Below are 25,847 nucleotides of genomic sequence, written 5' to 3'. Positions count from 1 at the left end.
AAACTTTTGTGATTGAAAACAGAAACTCTTTGTGTTGCAGCAGACAGGAGACATCTTTGATTCAGAATTCTTTTCATCAGATTCCTAGGATAGTACCTTGCCCAAAGTAGACAGTCAGCATGATTCTACAGATTGATTCCAAAGTGAGGACAGGAATTCTCTGGAACCAGTCACGAAAACTAGTGACAGACATAAATCAAACTTATCCCGTGTTTTTTCTACTGACTGAGATAGAAATGTGCTTTACACACAGAACAGGCTTAGGCTTTCTGCTGCTCCTTGTGGGAATGACTGGCAAATTTGCAAAATTTCTTCTAGTGTCAGAGATGCTAGAGTGAATAAACAGCTATGTGCACATGCTACATGAGTTGTTCTCCTTTCTAATAAAGCAGCTCTTTTCTTTCTCTTAGATCTGTTCCCAGTTGAGTACCCGACTGGAGAAACAGCAAGCAGCCAGCAAGGAGGAGCTGGAAGTGGTAAAGGTGAGGAAGAATGGGACGGTTCTGTGATGCAGTGTCTTCCCAGTTCATGTCATCTTAAGTGAGCACCTGATCCCAGTATATGATGACACACCACAGGCAGGACAGCCTGTAAATACAGTCCCCACCCCACCTTTGTTACAAAGGGTTTAGGGATTATGGAGAATAGGATTCACCTTTGGACTGGGATGTGGACCAGCCGAAAGCCCATAACCTTTGTGGGCTGTCAGAGAAAGGTAACAGGAAAAGAGGCTAGATTTCAGCCTTGGCACACGAGGCCCCTGAGCTCTCTTGCGTGTTGGCAACCTGGGAACCCTCCCAACTGTGCCTGCATTGATGTGACGTCAGTGTGCGGCCCAGCAGGACCATCCCGTCACTCTGCTAAACAGGAGACACCATGGGCAGTGTAGAACTCAGCCGGAGGTGGATTCTTCCACCAGTGCTTTAGAGATGCAAGGAAAACCCGAAGCACTTACAGGGCTTCCCTGGTGGCTCCGTGAAGAATCTGCCCACAGTGCAGGAGACCTGAGTTCTAATCCCTGGGTCAGGAAGGTTCCCTCGGGGAAGGGAATGGCAGCCCACTCCAGGACTCTTGCCTGGAGAATTCCATGGACAGAGGAGCCTGGTGGGCTACAGTCCATGGGGTCAGAGTCACACTTATTTATATGCTGCCCCCTCGTGGTAGAACTACTTGTGTTTCTTTTCTGTTTGAAAAAAGTGATAGCTTATTCTACAGAACCAGAAATAAACCAAGTGGATTGGTATTCTTTAAGCAGCAGTGTTGGCACAGCCCACTCTTGGGACCAGTGTTAGAGAAACCTGATGCAATTCAGTTTGAATATATTCAGGTTTATACAGTGCTAGTATATAAATTCATTCTAGGCACTTTCGCATATCATTTAACAACTTGACAAGTTATTTAACCTCAACTCAGATGGTAAAGAATCCACCTGCAATGCGGGAGATGTGGGTTTGATCCCTGGTTACAAAGATCCCCTGGAGGAGGGCATGGCAGCCCACTCCAGTACTCTTGCCTGGAGAATCCCCATGGACAGAGGAGCCTGGTGGGCTGCAGTCCTTGTGGTTGCAAAGTTGGCTACGACTGAGCAACTAAGCACAGCTTTATTTTGTGCTCCATAAACTAGAGGTATTACCTACCTCATAAGGTCATTTTGAAGATTAAATAAGATGATGTATAGAAAGTGCTTGGTCTGGAACTTGGCACACAATAAATGCTGAAAAAATACATATTTTATAAGTTATAACCTGAAAATCTGAGACATGAGAACTGAAAAATCTGAACCTTGCTCTGGGAAGGTGACTTTTGGGGCTTTGGGCCTGGGAGACATGCTTGGACATACCAGAGAAAGAATTTAATGACCAGTGGAATGAAGAAGCAGCTAATGAAAAGATGATACCAAAGCCTTTAGGCCTACATGGTGGGGTCATGCAGTGACACAGAAGTGTGAGCATGGCTATTTTGTGTATGTGTGAAGAGAGGAGCATGGTTATGGCTAAGGACATGCTGAGCTTGTAACAGTCGGGCATCAAAATAGAAATGTTCTATAATATCCCTTATCTCTAAATTTTTTGAAGATATTTTAAGAAAACAGCAGTTCTGTTGTTGCTAGTGTTCAGTGCTCTCTGCTTGATTGACAATCCAGGCATGTAACCCAATGACTTTTATCACCTTAAACAATAATGACCATCTTTCCTTAAAGTTGAACAAAAGGACGTATCTTGAGTTGGCCAAAAAATTCATTCAGGTACTTCTATACCATCTTATGGAATAACCCAAACGAACTTTTTGGCCAACCCAATACTTGTTTGTTGCTCGGGTAGACTTAGGTTACTCATAATGACCTTCCTTGTCTGCCATAGGCAAGTTTACTTGTACTCTTTAAGCTTCTTCATTTGTAGATGGGGATGATAATAGTACCTAATCATATGGTAGCTCTAGGGTTAAATGAGGTAATTAATGCACGTAGAGTATATCCCATGGGCTTGGCATCCAGTAAGGATAATGGTAGAATAAAATTTCTAGAACACATTGAAGAAAATGCTGTAACACTTCCTATCTCCAGACTTTTTCTATAGACACTTGAAGAAAAAGTAGCACCTATCTTCGATAGTTGGGTTTTGTGCTGATTATAACCATTTTGGTCATAGCCCAAGAAAAATACTTTCATAAATGGGCCTTCATTTGATGACCAGAAGCAGTGTCTAAAGAAATATCGTATCACAGTGTCTCAGGACATGATATATGCTATGAAATACAGTTTGATACTGGTTATCTTTTGGGTATTTCAGGGTAAAATGATGGCCTGTAAACACTGCAGTGACATTTTCAGCAAGGAGGGTGCTTTGAAAGTAGCGGCCATAAGCAGAGAGGACCAGGGGATGGAATCGGATGACGAGAAGGACTCTCTTAAGAAGCAGCTGAGGGAGATGGAGCTGGAATTGGCACAGACCAAACTGCAGCTGGTGGAGGCCAAGTGTAAAATCCAGGTTGGTGATTTGATAAAAGACCGATAAGAAGAAAAATTAAAGTCAGTGGGCCAGGATATTCTAGGATGGTAGAGTATACCCATCAAGCTCAGAATCATGGAATGTTTCACGATTCATACCATATATGATGAATATATTTTCTGCCCACTCATGAGTTGTATTTTACGTCACTTTTAAACACTGATATAAACCAGTCAATCCTAAAGGAAATCAACCCTGAATATTCATTGGAAGGACTGATGCTGAAACTGAAGCTCTAATACTTTGGCCACCTGATGCAAAGAGCCAACTCATTGGAAAAGACCCTGATGCTGGGAAAGATTGAGGACAGGAGGAGAAGGGGACAACAGAGGATGAGATGGTTGGATGGCATCACCAACTCAATGGATATGAGTTTGAGCAAACTCTAGGAGACAGTGAAGGACAGGGAAGCTTAGCTGTCTGTGGGGTTGCAAAGAGTCGGACACAACTGAGCAACGAAACAAAAATAAACACATAGTTTTAAATAAATTTTTAATAATTAAATTTCACACCACACACACACACACACCCCCACACACACCACCTCCCTCCCACTTTATGGGAACTTAAGCATATGCCTTTTTAGTTTAACCTGAGATTTTTTTTGCCATGCTCCTTTCTCATTGAACTTGGTCACCTAGCTGATGCTTAGAGTTGAAAAGCCACACCCCTCCTGCCATCCTCGCCCTAACAATTGAATGTTGGCTGACGGCCATTCTTTTCTTTGGAGTCCCTTTTCATCTTTACCTGATTTTGCCAAATCCCTTTCCCCATAATCTCATTCCAGTTTGGAGGATACCAGAATTAGGAAAACAGTCCTGGCTTCTGATGGACTGTTCCCATTTCCTTCTTCCAGAGATCCTCACCCTCACTGTGTCCTGCCATGGCATCTGCTGCACCACACTAATAATGCTGAACTTTCTGCACCAGACCTCGTACATTCTCAGGGCCAAGGCCGTGTGTTGGGACCCAGAACTCATTCGTGCTCACACTATCAGTAAAACTTCTTTCCATCCATATGCTTATGTTTACCTGTGGTTTTAAACATCTTCTCTCAGGTTGCAGCCTAAATTGGACCTAAATTGCAAGGGGGAGGAAAGGGTAAAATGAGGTTTCCTGTCAAGGATCAGAGAAAGCACAGATTCTGGGTTTTAGTGGTAACTCTTTTAGCTCCCCGTTGTTTTTTCTTGCATTCAGAAGCGAACTAAATCTCACCTGGGTGTGTAGGATGCAAACTACGGCCATGTGGATTCCAAAAAGCTGCAGTCTGATTTTGTTTTTGGTGGAGAGAAAACATTTATCTAACTCAGATGACTTTCTTTCTTTAATTAGGAACTTGAACATCAGAGAGGAGCCCTTATGAATGAAATCCAAGCTGCAAAGAACTCTTGGTTTAGCAAAACCCTGAACTCTATCAAAACGGCCACGGGCACGCAGCCACTGCAGCCGCCACAGGCCACCCAGCCCCCCAAGGAGAGCACATAGTTCCAGCCTCACCCAAGCACAGGAGCACAACGATCAAAGCGACGGAAACCCAGGAAGAGTCCTGGTGTCCCTTTGAAAGGAAGGGAAGGAGGCCAGAAAGCAAGCCAGGATCTTTCAGTAGCTCTCAATCTTTCTCGAATGACACTTTTCAAAGGGGTGTTACTTAAACTAACCTGATTTATGTTGAATACCTGTGTTTGTGCTTCATGGAAGGCCGTGTTCCGATCCATCATAGTATTATTACACATTATTTTATATGCCTGATGTCTGGTTGGAAATAAGTAATTCAGAGCTAAATGCTTTTTATTTAGAACTAATTATTCATAATTATTTTTATCTTACATGAAAATGGAGATGTCTTTTATTTCAAGGTTGAATTGATAGGAAGATATTTGTCACAGCAAAAAAAAAAAAGATTGAAACCAAAACCTCGTAACTTTTCAGGACTTATTCAGATAAAGCACACTGTGGGGCCAGCCATGACCGTCAGGTTTCCTCTTGAAAGTGATTCCCTGGACAGCAGTAAACCTATCCGAAGGAAAGAACAGATCTGGGGTCGGACAGTTCCCAAAGAGAATTAGTTTATTTTTATTTTCTGTGGGGTACATCTGGAAATTAAGTGCCAAGAACCATGGAATAAGATAGGCTATTGAGAACACACACTAGATAAAAAAGAACTGAGGTTTTTATAAATGCAGGATAAAATAAATCACTTTGGTCCTGGTCTCCTAACAGGTCCTTTTCAGAATTCCACAGGAGAATCACAAGTTCCTAAGTAAGAATACAGTTGTGCCATCTGGCAAACGTGAAGTCAGAAGTGGATATTATGAGTTTCATCTTTAGGAGGCCTTTACCAGAGAAGCCTGAAAAGGCCCAGGAACAGTTACTGTGCTTAGAATGGAATGTAGAACCAGGGACAGAGTATTTGTTTAATGTTGACATATACTTTGCGAAGGAAACACTAATATACTCTAAGTTTGTTAAAGTTATGAAATGGGAAATAGAGGTCAGCTTCATATCACCTTAATTTAATACTAGGCCCCTTTTTCTGAGTTCTGTAGCTTCTTAAGAATGTGCCCTTGGTACCCCTAGATGAACAGATGCAGATGCATTTGTAACATTTTCAAGTGCATATAAAACCTTTATAGAAATACTTATCTCATGGAAAGGCAAAGCTATTGTGTAAAAGTTGATGGAAATATTTTTTTCAATTATATTTAACATGTCTTTATAAATAGTCTTTGCAGGAAATCCTTTGGTAAGGGAAAAACCAGTTTTCCCATTTTTTAAGCTGTTTTGGAGGCCTTCGGTCCTTTTACGTCAACCAAACTACTGTCGTCTGTGTACAGTAACATTTATTGATGCTCATCCTTGGCTTCACTGTTGAACATATTCTTTGCAGAGGATCTTAAACCCTGTAGTGGCAGAGTGACTCTCATCTGTGCCATATGTTGCAGTTAAAAGTAACACACTCTTGGAAGTAAAAATCATGTAAGAGCCATCTCAAGTCCAGGAGCATGCACTACAAGTTATTCATGGTGGATCCTCTCCTTTAAAATAATCATTAAACTCTAAAAAGTGAAGTTCCCCTCATCGGTAAGTGTTCGTATCATCTATAGCCCATAAAATTGATGTGGTTGTTTGTTATCCTTCATTACACTCATCAAATAATACTTTTCTTACAGAATTCCATTTTTTTTTTTTCTGTCCTGACATCTTTCATCATAGTTTTCATTTCCTTTCACCCCAAAGGAAAATAACTCAGCATTCTGAGTATCTGTGTTGACTTTAACATTCCCTATGTGGTGGTTTAGAAAAGTTAATATTTTTTTTGTAAAATATAATGGCTAGAAAATTGCATCTTGGTACTTGTTTTTGTAAATCATTTAGTAAAATTTGTTAGCTTTTCTGGTACTTTATGCTTTGATCCCAAGAAGCCTTGTACAAGTTGCCTTATCAGATGGCTAGCTAAATTAAGGATGTTCTTTTGTGTTTTGTGAATCTCGTAATTCTACTGTACAGAGCTCTTTTTACATTTCACAGAATGCCTAAGTTGCATACTTTTCCTTAAAGGGTAGTTGAGAGAGAACTAGCTGTAGGTTCAGTTCTTACCTGTAGACCTGGCTCAGTTTTATAGCCCCTAACATTTGCTTCTTTAAACAAAATCACCAGGTACAAACATTGTAAACATTTAATCTGTTGCATTTTAACTCTTTTAACAGATTATAATGGCCATCTATAGATTTTTTTTCCTCCTCCAGTTCCACATCATACTTGGGTATGTGTATTAGTATTATAGTCTAAACTGTCCCTCACTACAATGCCTATGGCTGAGTAGCAATAGAAAATACAGAAAGAAAGAAAATTCAAAAGTTGGTATATGATATTATTCATACAATGTTACAATAGCACTATCCCAAACCACATGCCTTTCAACATATATTGTTTCATGCATTCCAGCATTAAGTATCTGCTAGTTTTAATTTATCTCGAAGTATATTTGAGAATTCATAATCTTCTTTTGATTTTAGAAAGAGGTTGACCAGCTCAAATATCCAGGAAAATTTCAAATATTTCAGAGAGTTTTTCATCTTGTATAAAACATTCCTCCAAAAATCCAACATTTGCAGCATTCTGAAGAGTTCTCCTTTCATTAAATTCTTCAATATAAGAGAATGAAGTTCAATTTGATAATTCAGTCATTAGCTTTTATATCTTGAGAATCTTAACACATTCCTTAGAGCTGAAAGAAACCAAGTTGAATTTTTCACTGCATATGTTTGTAGCTTCCCACATCCTGAGCCATGGCACAATTTGGGTATATTTAATTCCATATAATTTAATGCAAAGAAATTCTGTTACCTAATGTTCTGTATATGAGTGCCTATCAGAAACACTAATAGGAATGTCACTTAGGCCTATGGCCTACCTTTCCATGCAACCAATAATTCTCCATCCCTCCCTATCCCAACTATTTAGTTTGTGGTTTGTTCTTCATTGGCTTTCTTAAAATTTCCATAATAAAGTAGAAATGTAATCTTTGTACTGATGTTGGGATATTTAATAGTATTTATCTGGTTTCATTGTTTTTGAAACTTTCATCCTCTTATACTATGTATTAACATTTATGTTTCTCAAACCCTTATTCCATTTTCCTAAAATACTTTCCAGTTGATAACTAGTAGCTTCATTTCCTAGCTGAAGTGAGAGAAACAAGAAAATACACAATTTAGGGCACAAGAGATGAGAGATCCTTAAAGGAACGGACTCATTTCTGAGGATAAGAATCACATATGTAACTAATGTAAGGGATTGAGTTTTCTTTTTCTTTAGTTGAGATCAGTCTACTAATTATTCTGGTAAGGTGGTTGTCCAATTTCATGACTGTGTTAGGGAAAAAGAAGCTTTTAAAAAGTGAATATTTTCTCTCTCTGGCACAGAACACTTTTACTTAGTAAGATCATTCTGTTGTATAACTTACTCTTAAAAAAAAATTCTTCTCTTGCTTCAAGTATAGGTAAACGAGAGCATGAACAAACTATTGTTTGATTTGAATGCTGTGAGATTTGTGTGTGTGTGATTGGTGATTGGTATAATTTTATACGGCTTATCCCTGCCTCTTTGGTATACCCTGGTACCATTCAACTGAACATGCACATGGTGATCAGATACAGAAGGCCACACCCAGCTCGGTGGCCTGTGTTTCCTACCAGATACAAAACTCTTGCCCTCTAGTTGCCATGCTGATGGTCACATTGAACTGGAACTGCTGCAGAACATCTTCCTGTCTCATCGTGGCTTCCGTGTAACACAGGCAGAGCCCTTAGTGATTTTCTTCTCTCTCAGGAGCGACCAGATGAAACTGTGCGTGTGGGCTGCCCCTCGATCGGAAATGGTCACCTTGAGTTGTAAGGAGAAAAGTGGAGGTTTATGAGGAGCTTAGTGACCAGTCAGCTGTCAGACATTCCTGTCTTAGCTCCCATCTCAAAGACTACATGTCAAGCTCAGCTACAAGTGTGTTTGCTCCCTGCTATAAAAACATCTTCATCAACGTGTCCCATTCTCCCTGCCTTCACCCCTGGTTTTTCATTAGTGGTATTCTGGAAACTTTTTAAGAAAAGAATCATTGAGTAGAAAATGAATATTTTAAGTTACTTTCATTTTTCATTGGCAATAAATTAACATGTAAAATCTTTTCTGTTGAAATGTAACTTTTAATAACTATATATTATATATGGAATAAAATATAGGAAACTGAATGACAAGGACATAAATTCGTCAAGACTCTGGTGTCATGAAAGCACAAGAATAAAGCCTGGAATTGGTCCCAGAATCCAAGATCGTAATAGCCTTTGCATCAGTTTCTCTATTTTTGGTGTTCTGCATAATGTATGGATCCTTAATTCATATAAGAAAGAAAGTTTCTCAGTCAGCCTCACTTCATTTCTTTCAACTCCTACCTTTCCCTTGCTGAGGAGGTAGTAGAAATTCTATGCCATCTGTTTTTACGAATTCTATGATTTTGCCCATGGCTTCTCCAATGAAAACAGGTTCCAGAATAAAGGAGTTGATTAGCTCAAACAGTGCTAATTGACTACGAAATTAGTGAGCAGCCTCTCTCCTCTATCAACTGACCAATTAGATGTTCCCATTATTCCATGTATTATGTATAGTACACTCTATAAATGTAAATGTAATGCTTGTTAAGAAAAGTGCAATTTATTGTACATTGTCCCAACAAATGTTTACTTTTATAATTGTTATGAACTTGAATTGGATTAATATCTTGTTTTCATGTGTGAATGAAGCCTTGTGAAATAAACAAATGCAACCAAGAAGGTAGCAAGGTGACTGTTTTTGTGAGCCAGTGATGTTCTCAATGCTTTGTGTTGCCCCTTTGGCCCCATTAAGCAGTAATAAACATTCGTTCTAAAATCCATCTATGTCTTTTTGATTTTTTTCTAGTTGACTTTATTCTGAATCATCTGAACCTGGCGTTGGTGAAAAGCTTCTTATCTGGTACTAGACTCTAGTCCTTGCAGCAAGGAGAAATAAATAGGAGTTTGCTCTGGGTGATTCCCTGCAAGACGACATCCTGTGCAGAGGCACAGCGAAGTGCCCTGCATGCCTCTAAGGATTCCTTGGTTGCAAGTAACAAACTCTCTCAAGCTAACCTAATGATAATAAGGCAGCTCATTAAAAGGGAAAAAGTATATCTAGCTCGTAACCAAAGGCCAGACTGTTGGGCCTGAAGCGGCGCAGGGCCAAGGGGCTGGAATGTGAACAACTGCTCTCATATTCACTCTCCTGCTTGTCTTGACAGGCGGCGCTTTGCTGCTGCTGCTGCTGTCTCTGAAAGGAGGCACTCTCTGCTTCAAACTGTGTAACCTCCAGGTTTATATGCCCTTCAAGTGGCCAGCAGAGACGGACTGGCATCTCAGTGTCCCAATTCAAAATCTTGCAACAATCTGATTGGCTAATATTGGATTGGGTGGCTGCTGCTCATCTTTCAGAGTACAGTCCAGTGGGTGACATCGTGTAATTCAGGCAGAACTCTGAAAACTCTGTAGGCTCTGCTGAAGTAGAGGCAGGGTACAGAAAATTGCGATCTGCACTGGGTTCTAATTTGCATTTTGTTCTGGGTGTCCCTGGAGCCAAATGAGGGGCTTTACTGGTGGCTCAGATGGTAAAGCGTCTGCCTGCAATGTGGGAGACCCGGGTTCAATCCCTGGGTCGGGAAGATCCCCTGGAGAAGGAAATGGCAACCCACTCCAATACTCTTGCCTGGAAAATTCCATGGACGGAGGAGCCTGGTAGGCTATAGTCCATGGGGTCGCAAAGAGTTGGACACGACTGAGCGACTTAAAGCCAGATTAGTCAGCTCCTCTTAGAATTCATGTATTAAAAAAATATTAATCAGAGATTGTAAAATTAGTTTGTGCCCCGAACCCAGACTACAGACATCTTTTGTTTGACCCATGTACCAATGAAAACAATGAGAAATTTTATATAAAAAGTAAAACCATCAAATTATCCAGAAAATATCTACTGAGCTTGGCAGTTACAAGGTCATGAATGGTCCTGTCATGAAAAGTAAGTGGAACTCGCTGTTCATTATTGATTAAAGGTCCTACACTCAAGTTACCTGTTAACCTGTAGGTTTTTGTCCAGGAAGGACGCAAATCCCATTTTCTTTCCAGTGGAATAGATGACTCCAAAAGTTAAGATATAGTTCTACTACTCTGTAGGACAGTAAGTAGTTTGTGTCTAACTTTGCAACCTTACACTAATATTCCATTGCTAACTTGTCTATAAATACCTAGCTGTGCAAATGCACTTTTTGACAGTTTTAACAAGGTATTGGTTCCCTCACTGGTTTATGCAATGAGTTGTATAAAGTATTTGTTAATATTCATTTTTTATTTGCATGAGAATCAATTTCACCTTTTTGAAATTATGCTTTTAACAAAACTTTTGAGCACTGTCAAAGGGACACTCAGAGCAAAATCTTTTAAGATTTTTTTGATGTGGACCATTTCTAAAGTCTTTATTGAATCTGTTACAATACTGCTTCTGTTTTATGTTTTGTTTTTCAGCTGTGAGGCCTGGGATCTCAGTCTCCCCTACCAGGGACTGAACCTGCACCCACTGCATTGGAAGGCAAAGTCTTAACTGCTGTACCACTAGGGAAGTCCAGAATAAAATCTTTTGAAAGTTTAATTGCAAAGTAAGTTTGTGAGGAAGTTCAGGCTTTAGAAGAACAAGCTTGCCAAATAGAAATTGCAAGAATTTATAGGAAGAAACTACACAATTTCCAAGGATAGAGTCTATAATTAGTTTGTTCATGGTTCTCACACTACGATCCATATTTTTAGACATCAGCATTGCAAAAATCAGAGACAAAGCATTTGATTTTAGGGAGTCTAATTTCAGAGGAAAGGCTCAGGTTCTCGAGTTTAGAACTAGATACCGTGACCCTGATGTGTGTGTCCATCATGGTCTGCTTTTATCTTAGGATACAAAGTTCTTCACTTTTTTCCCCTTGATTTGGGAATCTGATGTACCCAATAACTCCTGATGGAAGCAGTGCAAGGAGTCAGTTTGCTTCTACATCGTACATGGAAGGACAATTATAGGATACAACTGGAGAGAAGCAGCATTGAATTTCTGTTAAAAATGGGAAATTCTAAGGTGTTTTTAAGCGCGGGCAGAAAAGGAAGACAGAAACAGCTATGTGATGATCTGGAGGAAAACCATTCCAGACTGAAAGAAAGCACAGAGCACAGACCTGGAGGTGAGAACAAACTCAGTGGATTCAAGGAGTGACAAAAATGCCAGTGTTGTAATCAGGGAGAGGGGAGACTGGTGAGAGATGAGTTCCGGCAGATAAGGGATCGCCAAGGTGAAATTTAAGATCATGTAGAACAGTCCAGGTTGTGTAAGGAGTTTGGATTTTATTCATTTGAAAAGATTACCTTGGCTACTCTGGAAAACTAACTGTAAAGGCCCAGTGGGAAAGCAGAGAAGCCAGCTAAGAGGCTAACAGTCCAGACAAAATACTCATTGCCTTGGTCTTAGGTGGTAGCAGTGGAGGTTGTGAGAAGTGGTTTTATTCTCAACATACTTTGAAAGCCACCAAGACTTGGCAGAGGAGGGGATGTAGGACTGAAACTGAAGACTCAAGTATGACTCCTTGGCCTGAGCCACAAAGAGAATGAGGTGACCTTCACAGAGCTGGAGAATAACTGGAAAAGCTGGTCTGGGGTGTAAGGATGAGAAATCTGGAGGTGTTTTTTTTTTCTTTTCCTGGTTGGTTTGTTTTTCAGATAAGCTGAATTTGATGTGCTCATCAGACATCCAAGCAGAGGCAGAGCCTGGAGCTCAGAGGAGTGGTGCAACTGAGCAGAGTCACTGGTAACTGGTGGTATTTAAAACTGTGACCTTAGGCTATCTGGTGGGAGAATCTGCCCCAAGTGTATAATCGAGCAAATTTAAAAATCACTGGGTTAGGTCAGTTTCTCACACAGTGAAATGGGATATTTATTCCTATTTAATAAAGTACCTAAAGAATTCCAGGTTTCCAGTTAAGACTTTTTTGTTTTGGCTGTGCTTCAGGGCTTGTGGGATCTTAGTTCCCTGACCAGGGATTGAACCCAGGCCTCAGCAGTGAAAGACAAGTCCTAACTATTGGGCACTAAGGAATTCCCTAGACCCTTTTTTTTTTTGAACTTGAGATATAACTAAACAAACCAACCCACAGATCTTAGGAGTTAGTTCTATGAATTCTGACAATGGCATGTATCAGTGTAACATTTCTATCATCCAGGGAAAATTCCCTCCTGGGCCTAGTTAAATACAGCTTTTAGTTAACTATATTGCTTCCCTAGTGGATCAAACAGTAAAGAATCTGCCTGCAATGGAGGAGATCCTGGGGTTCAGTCCCTGGTTCGGGAAGATCCCCCGGAGAAGGGAATACCAATCTACTCCAGTATTCTCGCGTGGAGAATTCCACGGTTAGGGGAGTTTTGCGGGCTACAGCTCATTAGAACACACAAAAGAAAACGCAAATTACAGTTCAATGAAATTTCTACAATGTGAACACATCTGTAACCAGCATCCACAGCAAGAAAACAAAATAGTTTGAACCGCAAAAGCCCCCTTGTGGTTCCTGTCTGTCACTGTCTCTCCCGCTTAAGGAAAGACTAACCGGATTTTTAATGGTTTTAGACTTCGTTTAAAGGGAACCAAACGATAGGACTTCCTCCTGGCTTCTTTACCTTTAACATCAGGTTTGAAATTCGTGCACGTTGTGCATACCTGTAATTTGTTTTTGTACTGCCCTTCACATTCTTGACCATGATAATGGTCCGCCTGCTGTTTATACTCCTTTTACTTGCTGTTTCTAAGCTCTACCTCGGACGACTTTATAAAGCTGAATGCAGGCTATTTGACTTCTCAAGGGTTATTGTTTATGCTTTCGACGGGCTGCCAAAAGCTAAAATAATCTGAAAAGAGTTAAGGGTCTTAGGAAGCGAGATAACGGGAGCTAGAACAAGAGCAGAACGCATCCCCAGAAAAGCTTGGCTCACATTTTCTACGGTCGATGTTGTTCAGTCTCTAAGACGATATCTGTGGTCTACAGGCTCACTAAAACCGACTCCAAACCTGGGTGACAACTAGAGATTCGCAGAATGGTCGGTGAGGGCTCCACGGAAGCGCTTCCACGGTGTACGGAGGGAAGGGGTAAAAAAAGAGAGTCGCTCAGTCACGTCCGACTCTTTACAACCCCATGAACTATTATAGCCCGCCAAGCTCCTCTGTGCACGGGGTTTTCCAGGCAAGAATACTGGAGTGGGTTGCGAGACCGCAAACGCTGGGCCTACGGAGACCCATATATTACTACCCCTACTCTCCGAGCCGCGACCGCGGGTTCGGGTCAAGTGCAACCCCTCCTCCTCGCCTGGTCCGTAGTGACGTCACCACGTCGTAACGCTAAATCGTGACGTATCCAGGTGCCGCTATATTACTTGCCCCGACGCACTAATGGGTCCGCGGTCCGTGATGAGGTAACCACGTTGTACACGCTAAGTCGTGAAGTCTCCAGAGCACCAGAACCTAGTAAAAATTAAACTATTCTCTTCAGGACTCTGCAGTTAACGTTCTTGTTCCTTCTCACTTTAACATAAATAGGTTTCCTTTCCTCCCCTTTTTTTTTGGCCTCGTACAAGTTCACAGATTAGTCTTACACAAGATGGCCGCCTCCATGGCCCCGGGTCCTAGAGCGCAGGGAAACAACTGACTCTGTCGTCAATTTCCGGTTTGGACCCCGCAGATTTCCGGGGTTGGGTTATGGTTATTACCATACGGAAGGCAGCAGTTCGAAGCGGCGACTGCGCGGGCGGGACAAACGGGGTCAAAGTATACTCAGTTTCCCGGGCTGGGAGGTGGAGGCATTATTCTTCTCGAACTGTCGGTTTGATCGCGAGAGTTGAGTGTTGCTAAGAGACGAGATGGGTGGGGCGGTGCCAGGAGAGGCGAGGCGGAGCCGAGCCCGGTAGGCGGTGCTTGAGGCTGGTTGGGCGGTGGCGAAGGACTCGCGAAGGTTCCAGAGGCGCCGCGTGCGGGAGGCGGGCCGAAATCTCGCGCAGGGTCAGGTGTGCTCTCAAGCTACGTCCGCCGCTACTCGTGCCGGTGTTGTCTGCGCTCGCGGTGAGAGCGCTCGGTGCGGCGTTTCCCGTTCTCCGTCCTACGCCGCTGCAGCCCGGGCCTTGCCTGAAGCAACCCGACCATGTCTTCAGCTTTGGAAGAGGTAAGGAGTTCGGCCCTATTTTCCTCCTCGGCCTTGCTGGAGCTTTCCGCTCCGTCTCCCGCCCGTTTCCCGTGCCGAGCTGCCCTTCGGCCGCCGGCGGCACCTGCCAGTCGGGCAGCCCGCCTGCGTCCTCGGGTTCCCGCCCTACCCGCCTGGCCTCCCACCCGCCCAACCGAAGCGGCCTCGGTGCCGACCCGGCTGCTGCGGGCCTCGGGGCCTCCGCTTGCCCCCGGAAAGTTGCTTTCCGACGCCTCCCCGGCTCGGTGTGGGTGACCGGGAGATGTGTTGTGGTTCCCGGTGGCAGGTATGTGCGGTGGTGGGCCTGAGGGCTGGTCACCTTCACGTTATTCTCAGGCTCCTCCGCTCGCGTTACACTAGCCTGAGGACGTGAAGCTTCGTTAAATTACGGCTGATGCAAAAACTGTTGTTCCGTGGTAGAGGGCGGTTGGAAATGGGAGATTTTCGGTCCTAGCACTTAAATGTCTTAGTCATGTTTTCTCTGCACACACTTTGGACAAGTTATGGTGCTTCTGTGGGCCACAGTAGTATCCATTTCATGGAGTCATAAAGACCAAGAGTTCTAAATGTTCAAAACAGTGCTTGGCAAAACAGCAATCTGCTATAGACGTTTTAAAAAATAAACTGGAAAGCTAGTTGTAACTTGGTAGTGGTAAATAGCTTTTTCTCTTCTAAGCCGTGTCAACTGAACAGAGGCAGCTTTTTTGGTGACTGCGCAGTTACAGAATGGGAATCAAACTTGCATTGCTCTTTTACTGACTTAAGATGTCAATACTGTTATTCACGGTAAAGTGTTGAGTATCCACTGACTAGATTTGTTCTTTGGAAATCTTCTGATTAATATGAGCAAGACTGGGAAATCTCACACTTGACTTAACGTGATTCTGAAAGTTTGCTTTAAATGAAGAAAACGTGCATGTGTGTGTTATTCTAGATAACTTGCCACAAGTTTGTTATGTGTTAAATATAGGCCTGATGGTACCATGTGCCCGGAGGAAAGTGTATCTGAAGTGGTTTTTTTGTTGTTCAGTCGTGTCCGACTCTTTGCGACCCCATGGACTACAGCATGCCAGGCTTCCCTGTCCATCACCAACTACTGGCTGGAGCTTGCTCAGACTCATGTCCATCGAGTCGGTGATGCCATCCAACCATCTTGTCTTCTGTTGTCCCCTTTTCCTTACCCTCAGTCTTTCCCAGCATCAGGGTCTTTTCCAGTGAGTCAGTTCTTCACATCAGGTGGCCAAAGTATTGGAACTTCAGCATCAGTCCTTCCAATGAATATTCAGGATTGATTTTCTTTAGGATTGACTGGTTTGATCTTGCAGTCCAAGGGACTCAAGATTCTTCTCCAACACCATCGTTGGAACACAACAGGCTTCGGTGCTCAGCCTTCTTTATGGTCCATAAGGAAGTGGCTTTACAGTCGTACATATGGATAGTTCAGTATTAGTCATTTTCAAAGGAGGGAGCTTTTTAATTGCGATGTATACATTTAAGGACATTTTGGATTTTTGGTTTTGTTTGAGATAAAATTCACAGGTTTTAACCATTTTCAAGTGTACAGTGCAGTGCTTTTTAGTATGTTCACTGTGTTGTGCAGTCATCAACACTATAATTTTTCAACCCTCAGAGAAATCTATCAAGCAACCATTAGACAGTCACTTCCCATTACTCCCTGCCAGCACCCAGCAGTCTAGTTGTGTCTCTATGGATTTACCTATTCTAAGCATTTCATATAAGTGGAATGTTACAATATGTGACCGTTTGCTTTTTGGCTTCTTTTACTTAGCATATTGTTTTCAGATTCATTCCTTGGTGAAGCATGTATTTCTTTATATGGCTGAATAGTATTCTTTTGTTTGGTTATACCACATTTTCTTCATAAATTGATAGACACTTGGATGATTTTCACTCTCTGGGCCCCTAGAACATTGTTGCCCTGAATACTTGTGTACAGCTTTTTATGTGGATATATGGTTTTCAAATCTCTAGGTATATATCTGGGAGTGGAATTGTAGGGTCGTATGGTAACTAAGAAACTGCTGAACTCCTTCCTAAAGTGCACCATTTTACATTGCCACAAACAGTGTATGGAGGTTTCAATTTCTGCACATCCTCAACAACACTTTGGAGTTTGTTGTTAGTCATCCTAGTGGATGTGAAGTGGATTTACTATGTTTGCTTAATGATGTTAAGCATCCTTTGCTGCGCTTGGTGGCCATTTGTGTATCTTTGGAGAAATGTCTGTGCAAGTCCTTTGCCTGTTTTGAGGCACTTTGGTTTTAACGCTTCCTGGTGAAGAATCTGGAAATAAAAGACTACGTTTATGAAGAGGGATAAAAGGGAGATGTGATTTTGCATAAGGAAAACAAATGAATACTTAGACACATTAGGTAAGAAGTGCTGTATCTAAGGTATGTCTACAGGAAAAGTCCCAAGGGATTGATTTTACTGGTCAGATCTCTGCAGATAACAGAGAACTGAGGAATTACCTTCACCAGACCTGAGGTAAGTTGCTTCAAACTTTGAGTGGATATCTTATTTTTGTAGTACTATAGAGTTAGACTGGCTGTAGAGAGGGTTTAGGGATCTCTTGCATAACTCTCAGTTTCTTTTTCTTCTGGAAGAAGGATTCTTATTTCAGTCAAGAAGTAAAACCTCTTTTGTTTGGACTGTACATTTTAATTTGTTAAGTCCTTACTCTAAAAACAATATACTCACCGTGCATTTTAATTTTTTTGTCATCTTGTTATTACAATGTGAATTTTTAAAACCACGATAACAGAAAAGATTGATTTGAACTAAAAGGAACTTGGTACTATGCTTAAAAGATGAGTTTGCAATTTTTGTCTTAGTAACATGAGTTTTGGGAGGCAGGGATAGAATTTGGACAGGAGACTGGGCACAGTTGGACTTTTTATACCATGTTAGCAGTTACAGATAGGTGAAACAAAGGCATGTGAGTTAAATGAGATGAAAGACCTGAGGTAAAAGGCATTCATACAGAAAAATGCAGAAAGTCTTTGCATTTTTTAAAACTTGTAAGAAACACTTTCAGGCTGTACTTTGGATATTATACCAAGTTATCAAGCATTTAAATATTTTTACATTGAACCTTACATGATCCTGGCTATAATGTCAGTCTTCCTGTCAAATTGCTAGTATCAAGTGAGAATGTAAAGTCATTTTAACAAAAATGAATCCCTTGTTTATAAAGATCTCGTGCATTTGCAGTAGGTCAAAGGATAAGTGGGAAAAAGTTTTTAAGCTCGTTAATTTTTTAACAGTGTCTTGGTCTCTCTAGAAAGAAATAGAAATAGGCTTGGGTAGGCCATGTATTGGTGTGAGAAGAAAAAACAGGTGGCATTTTCAGTGATCCAGGAGTGTGTTGGATTGTTTGCCCAGGTTTTTCCCCTCTATTGTGCAACAAAGTCCCAGACTTCTGATGGTAAAATTAACCAGGAACTTTAGAATCAGGCAACTAATTAGAAGAAATATGTCTTTTTTTAATCTTTGGTCTTAAAATAGTAAACTTTTCTATTTATACTATTTGGGGTGGGAAGACCATTGAGGACCAATCATTATTGGAAAGTAGAGGATTACCTCAGTCAAGTAGCTGTACCATTTCACCATGCTTATCAGGTACTCATTTATTTTAATATTTAAAAAATTCCTAATATCTGATGACAGGACTGCATGTTACAATGAAATCCATGAATCCCTTTTTGTTGAATTTATTCATCTTATCAGAAAATATTTATAAATCACAAACGTATCTTGTAAATTTTTTAAAACAAAGGCAGATAGCAAACAGTCTACCAAACTGGAAAAATTTGGCTTGATTACTTATTGTTAATTCCAAGTTTTCCTTTTTAAAAGAAAGGGAGCTTGAGTTATTTATAATTCAGTAGGCTGGAGGAAAGACTCCTAGTTGCTACCATTCCTAGAAAATTTAAGTGACCCTGTCTCTTATTCTTAGCTCTTAGTTCAGTGAGTTGAAGTGATCAATATGCATAACATCAGATTATCTTGTTTATCATATCTAATTTATCTTTTATTTTAACACAGCTCCAGAAAGATCTAGAAGAGGTGAAGGTACTGCTGGAAAAAGCCACTAGGAAGAGAGTACGTGATGCCCTGACAGCTGAAAAATCCAAGATTGAGACAGAAATGAAGAATAAGATGCAGCAGAAATCACAGAGGAAAGCAGAACTTACAGAAAATGAGAAGCCAGCTGCTGTGGTTGCTCCTATCACAACAGGATATACAGTGAAAATCAGTAATTACGGTATGGCTTGTCCCTCACATCACATCCAGCTCTTTCTGCCTCTGAGGAGGCCTGTTCTTCAGTAGAGACTAACAAAATCATTTTTGAAAAGTTTTGAGTGTTTTTGGTGATTTGAAATAGAGGACCCATCAGCTCTTATTTAATAAGATGGTTTTTAAGAGATTAAAAAGGAACCTATTCTGAGATATATTCAGTATATATGGACTCAGCTTTGTGTCTGTATGTGTTTATCAAAGAAAATTTGGATAATAGAAAAAACATGGAGAAAATAATAGTAATTCTACTACCCAGAGATACTCCAGTAATAACCATAATACTGTTTAGAAAACAATATTTTATAAGGGATATATTGCATGTCCCAATAAAACACATGTAGTTTTAAACTGAAGTAAGCATTGTTCAATACTTGTTTACCATAAAATTGTAAGCATTCAGTATTTCCAACTCATTGGTAATAGTAATGTGATACATTGATATATGTTAGCTTGCTATGTATTTAAAAAACTTCCGTGTGTGTGTGTATGTGTATACGTTTTTCTATAGATTTGCTGAGTTTTCATGTGTATCTATTTTACTGGGGTATTGCTGCCTTACAGTGTTGGAGTTTCTGCTGTACAGCACCGTGAATGGCTCTGGGTGTGCTTAAGTCTGCTCTTTTTGGATTTCCTTCCTATTTAGGTCACCACAGAGCACTGAGTCGAGTTCCCTGTACTGTACAGTCAGTCCTTATTAGTTTTATCTGTTTTATACACAGCCGTGTATATATGTAAATCCCAATCCATTCCACCACCACCACCCCATTCACCCTTGGTATCTGTGTTTGTTCTCTCTATTTGTGTGTCTTATTTTTACTTTGCAGATAAGTTCACCTATACCGTTTTTCTCTTGCTGACTTACTTCATCTAAGACAATCTTTGGATCCATTCACATCTCTGCAAATGGCACAATTTTGTTCCTTTTTATGCTGAGTAATATTCCATTGTATATATGTACCACTCTTCTTTATTCATTCCTCTAGATGGACATCTAGGTTCCTTCCATGTCCTGGCTGTTATAAACAGTGCATCAGTGAACATTGGGATGCATGTATCTTTTGAATTATGGTTTTCTCTGGGTGTATGCCCAGAAGTGAGATTGCTGGATCATACGGTAATTCTGTTTTTACTTTAAGGAACCCCCAGACTGTTCTCCATTGCGACTACACCAACTACATTCCCACCAATAGTGTAGGAGGGTTCCCTTTTCTCCTTAGCTTCTCCAGCATTTGTTGTTTATAGATTTTTTTTGTTTGTTTGTTTGTTTGTAGATTTTTTGATGATGACTAGTTTCATATATGTGGACAGCTTTTTGTCTTCCTGTTTCCTATTTCACTTTGCCAAACAACCACCCATATTAACTGTGGAAGGTAATCCAATTAAATTCAAAAAACATTTCTGAGCATCTAGTATCTTGTATTGTACTTGGTCTTGCTCACTGTTGTGTATTCACAAGTCCCAGTCCCTGCTCATGGTGTGTTTGGGACATAGACATACACCTGGTACCATAACAAGGTCATACCATTTTTCCTCAGTTGACTGTAGGCTTTATTTTGGAAGCAATACAGCTTGAAGTCTGAGTAATGAGCTCTCAAGAAGTCACGGATAATCTTTTTTACTTTGTGCTCTCAATATCTAGCACATAGTAAGTACTTAATAAATACGTGCTTAACCGAATAAAGCTTTAAAGTATTATGAGACTATAGCTGATAAAATAACTCTGCTGGAAGGTAAGAGTCAGGGAGAATTAGAAGAAACATCTCAGTTTAAAAGGTGGATTCAGCAATTGTGAAGAAAAAAGAATTCTATGAGCAAAGGACATAAAGAGCTATGAAGGTCATCATGTGTTTTGAGTATTGTCATAGCAAAAAGCAGTTTTAAGTGATGTGTTGCAGTACTGTGGGAAATATGCTAAGTACTTCTTTGACTATAGAAAACCGGCCTGAAGGTGGTAGGGTTATGGCATCTTAACTAGGAATCTAGGTTTGTGTTTAGGGAGAAATTGTTGTCGGTGTGGAGGATGGGTTGAATGGATGGGAACAAACTAAATGAAGTTCTCCAGAACCCTCTAGCACATTTTTTTTTTAAAAAACACTGCATTTCTATTCTACTGGACCAGGTAAGAAACTGTCATATATATAGTATACAATAAATACATAAAAATACATTTTGTTATGTAACATGCTTTTTATGTGATGTTTGTGTGTTTTCTGTAAACAATTCATCTAGGTTAGAGACTAAATAGTTTGATAGTATATACTGAAATAACATTTTAGATATTGTTAGGTTAGTCAAATTTGGTGTATTTGGATGAATTTGACTCTAAATTTATATTCTGCTTTATCAGGGAAAGGGATTGAGGAAGCTAGGATTGCATTTGTTGAACTGCTTAGAGAAGTGGATATGATTATGGAATTAGATAATACTGATTAGACAAAACTGATGTTTAGCCTTCTAGCTTAGTGGAGATTATCAATACTTAGAACAAAATTATTTCCATAAAACAGGGAAATGAGCTGTTCTTCAGGAATGTAAATACATTTTATTAGATAGTTAAATGAACTAGATAGTTAAATAAATTAAATAAATTAGATAGTCAAAGTATCCTATTCCTTATTCAAAGGAATAAAAAGCACGGGTTTTGTGTTCAAGTAAATCTGGATTTGAGTCCATGTTATATATCACTAGCTAGGTGCCTAACTTTGGGTTGATTACTTAGCTGCTTTGAAGCTCTATTTTTCCATCTAAAAAAATCCTTAAATTTTTATTTCATGTTTCTATTAGTAGATTTTTATCTGAATTTTTTAAAATGAGCTATATGCATTTGCTGTTCCAGAGATAGTATCAGGCTTTACTCCTGTTGTTTTCTGTTGTTATTGTTACCAGGATGGGACCACTCAGATAAGTTTGTGAAAATCTACATTACCTTACCTGGAGTTCATCAAGTGCCTGCTGAGAGTGTGCAGGTGAATTTCACAGAGAGGTGAGTTCTCAACAGTGGAGAAGATTGCTTTATAATGGGTCCTTTCCTTTGCAGTGCCTAAAATTCTGCTTGAGTATTAATTATCCTTTACATCTGCTTTAAAAGTTGAGTCTTCTGCTCTGAGATGGCCAAACGCACATCCTAAAATAGAACTCTGGCTTTTTTTCCTACAGGAACTGATTATCACCTTTTATAGAACCAGAAAGATAATGTACTCACTATTGTGTTGTAGGTCATTTGATCTTTTGGTAAAGAACCTAAATGGAAAGAGTTACTCCATGATTGTGAACAATCTCTTGAAACCCATCTCTGTGGAAGGCAGTTCAAAAAAGGTAAGTTTACATTTTTGGTCATAATACTGTGAAATCATGAAATGAAGACGAACTGGAATTAACTTATCCTGCTGCTTGTGTTTTAAATAAAGTTTTATTTGGACATACCCATGCTTACCTGTGTACGTGTTGTCTGTGGCTTCTTTTGCACAACAGTGACAAGTTTAAGTAGCTACAGCACACCCTGTGGCCCACAAAGCCTTAAATGTTAAATTTATCTAGTAGCTCTTCACAGAAAAAGTTTGCCAGCTCCTGCTCTAGAAAAGTAGATTATAAGAATACTGCATTAGAATCAGGAGGGTATTGAACAAACAGAAAATAGTTAAGAATGAGACTTGGTTTTTAATGCCAGGTTTATCACTTACTGTGACCTTTGGCAGCTCACTTCATCACTTTGAACCTCAGTTTTCTCATTTGTACAATGGCAGTTTGTTTCACAAAATGGAAATAAAGTATCTTTGAAAATAATTTTCACTGATTCATATAATCTCTCTTCTCTACCTAATTTAAATAAACGAAGTTTAATGCCTCTGGTATATAGATGTGCCATTCTGCTATGTTTATATAGTTATGTAGCAGCTGAAAGGTAATATTAGAATATAGTTTAATGATTAGCTTATGACTCACTGCTCCTTTCTTTGTCCACTGATGGCATAGTTGAAGGTAGTACTCAAACAACTCCGACAGTCGTATGAATATTTGTGGGAAGGGTTGTATATTCTTGCTCTTTTTGCATACTCACCTTCCAAACTCCTTAACCAGTACTGCCTGATACGATTTTCTGCATGACTCTGACTGCTCCTACATATTATTCTGTCCTTCAGTCATCAAAATCCAGCATTCCTCCTCATTTTAAAATACACCAAAATCATCCCTTCTTGGAACCTTTCTCCTTGCTGTGTCAACTACCTGGAAGGCCCTCTTTTGCTGGATCTTGGGCCACAGCTCATTTCACCTCTGAAAGGCTTTCTGAGTAAAGTTCCTTCCTTAGTTCCCACTAATACCCTCTTTAATCTCCCCCAGTCCCATTAATACCCTCTTTATTTTGATGGCATCTACTGTTTGAAGGTATTCCAGTTTCACTTGTGTATGATTTCATTTCTCCATGAGTCTTCAGACTCCAGCCTATTTATAAAACTATTACTAACACCTAAACAGGTCATGTACATAACAGTAACTCAAGTAATTGAGTAAATAATTATATTCTAAATATTCATGCTTATCACCATGTGTTCTAAGTTGTACCTGTTTTCTACTTTTTTCCTAGGTCAAGACAGATACAGTTCTTATCTTATGTAGAAAGAAAGCAGAAAACACACGGTGGGACTACCTGACTCAGGTTGAAAAAGAATGCAAAGAGAAAGAGTGAGTCTGTTTTCATTTCTTTGATAATTATAATGTATTTTTTGCTAGGATTATAGATTTTCATTGATAATAGTCTGTAATTTGTTATATTTGTATTACAGTCTATATAATTTGACTCCTTACCTTCTAATGTCCTCTGACTAACCAACCCAGTTACCTCACGTCTGCTTCAGCTTGTCAGAAGGCACCAGAAGAGGGCATGCATCTGGCAGGTTGCTTCTCAAGGAGGTCTTTGTACTTGTGGTTGGTGGTTTTGTGCCAGCTCTTACCCCTGGGCTGTGGTGCAGAAACAGATAACTCTGCTAGTTCTGGGAGATTGCACTTCAGTAGTTACAGAGTAGCCCAGATACCCATATACAGTTTTTGAGTTCCACAAGTTTCTGCTATGTAATTAGAATTTCACTATCACTGGTAAAGAATCTGCCTGCAATGCAGGAGACCTGGGTTCGATTCCTGGGTCGGGAAGATCCCCTGGAGAAGGAAATGGCAGTCCACTCCAGTATCCTTGCCTGGAAAATTCCATGGACAGAGGAGCCTGGCGGGCTACAGTCCATGGGGTTGCAAGAGTCAGACATGACTTAGTGACTAAACCACCACCACCACCATCACTGGTATAGAGTGAAAAAGAGAATATTTTTATCCTACTTAGTAATGGCTATTCTGAAAAAAATGTTTATTCAGAGCTACTTCCATTCTAGGTCAAACATTCCTCTTGTTCTCCTGCAGGGGTAATGTACTACATTGAGTCAATTAACCATCCACATCTCTCACTCCCCCTTCCCATAGCCACTGGGCATTTTGGTTGTGGTTGGCTAAGGTTAGGCATTATCCGTGGAATTGATTTTAAATCTAGAATGGATCACCTGAATATAGGAACCTGTCTTACTGTATCCCAAGAATCTGGCACTTAATGAGGTGAGTGGAAAAGTTAATGGGCCCAGGTTGCACACTGATTGAACTACAGGTGTGCTTTTATACCACCAAGCTCAAGATGCCTGTATTTCAGTCTTAAGAGGAACGCTTTTCTAATTAAAATATATATGTGCTTCAGTATGTGTCTATGTGTTACAGTGTATGTTTATTTTTCTCTCAATGAAAATTTCAAATTACATGAGGAAACATGGTTTTAAAACATTAAAACAGCTCAGACAGGTAAATGATTATTTACTTACCTTTCCTGCTAAAACTCACCTAAAATGCCAGGGTCCCAAGATAACAACCCCTTAACCATTTTTAATGACCATTCTTTGATGAGCTAAGTGTGGGTGTATATTGTCTTAGACAGATTTGTGCATGTTTTGATTCTTTCTTTTAGGATACTGTCTGACTCTTATCTCATGTACTTCCTACAGCCGCATTTGTTTCTCTCTACTTAGTAATCACAAGGTATAAAATATCATAATTATATATATATTCCCCCACTCTTCATTGTGTATTTTTTTTTTAATAGAAAGCCCTCCTATGACACTGAAACAGATCCTAGTGAGGGATTAATGAATGTTCTAAAGAAAATTTATGAAGATGGAGATGATGATATGAAGCGAACCATTAATAAAGCCTGGGTGGAATCAAGAGAAAAGCAAGCCAAAGGAGATACAGACTTCTGAGACTTTAAAGTCTTTTTGGGAACTGTGATGTGGAAAGATAATGTTTCCAATAAGGAAATGTTGCTGAGCTGCACAAATCTGACATATAACTACTTACACAGCCTTCTTCTAAGTAAAGGCAATGAATTCTCCACTTCCTGCTGGAGGATTTAATTTAAATAAAATTCGCTTATTAAACACTTCCTCCACCGATGGTTTCTTTAGTAACCAGGTCATTTTATTCAAGAAGAGTAATGTATTCTGGTGTGAAATGTAAAAAAGCAAGTCTTGCCTAATGAAAATGCCACATTGTGTGTATTATTGTTCAGCTAAGAGGTAGAAAACAAAGTTCGTGCTTGCCTTTCAGTTCCTGACATCAGCTCCCACCAGTGTAAGAATAAGTAGAAATAAAGCCTGAATTTTTACATAAAATGCAAA

General features: G+C 40.0%; 2 protein-coding genes and 1 long non-coding RNA gene across 8 annotated transcripts in view; 2 read left to right on the top strand and 1 right to left on the bottom strand.

Annotated features, from left to right (window-relative positions):
- Positions 1-9,432, top strand: part of RABGAP1L (RAB GTPase activating protein 1 like) — a 677,279-nt gene extending 667,847 nt beyond the window's left edge. For all 6 annotated transcript variants that reach the window (XM_020902280.2, XM_070474047.1, XM_020902282.2 and 3 more), the window contains 3 exons: positions 411-482; positions 2,790-2,987; positions 4,341-9,432. In XM_020902280.2, the coding sequence (XP_020757939.2) occupies positions 411-482; positions 2,790-2,987; positions 4,341-4,493 (423 nt within the window). In that variant the 3' untranslated portion in view covers positions 4,494-9,432. The remainder of the gene's footprint in view (positions 1-410; positions 483-2,789; positions 2,988-4,340) is intronic.
- Positions 6,859-14,233, bottom strand: LOC139037458 (uncharacterized). Its single transcript, XR_011490297.1, has 2 exons — positions 13,583-14,233; positions 6,859-8,393 (listed from the first exon to the last, which is right to left on the bottom strand). It is a non-coding gene; the product is annotated as an uncharacterized lncRNA (long non-coding RNA).
- Positions 14,234-14,621: 388 nt separating this feature from the next.
- On the top strand, positions 14,622-25,847 carry CACYBP (calcyclin binding protein). The gene is made up of 6 exons (XM_020902290.2): positions 14,622-14,802; positions 18,889-19,108; positions 22,030-22,126; positions 22,359-22,458; positions 23,726-23,823; positions 25,274-25,847. The coding sequence occupies exons 1-6, from the start codon at positions 14,782-14,784 to the stop codon at positions 25,428-25,430; spliced, it is 693 nt and encodes a 230-aa protein (XP_020757949.2). The 5' UTR covers positions 14,622-14,781; the 3' UTR covers positions 25,431-25,847.

Source organism: Odocoileus virginianus, chromosome 11 (assembly GCF_023699985.2).
Source record: "Odocoileus virginianus isolate 20LAN1187 ecotype Illinois chromosome 11, Ovbor_1.2, whole genome shotgun sequence".
NCBI classification, from domain to species: Eukaryota; Metazoa; Chordata; class Mammalia; order Artiodactyla; family Cervidae; genus Odocoileus; species Odocoileus virginianus.
This window is presented reverse-complemented; position numbering and strand designations above follow the sequence as displayed.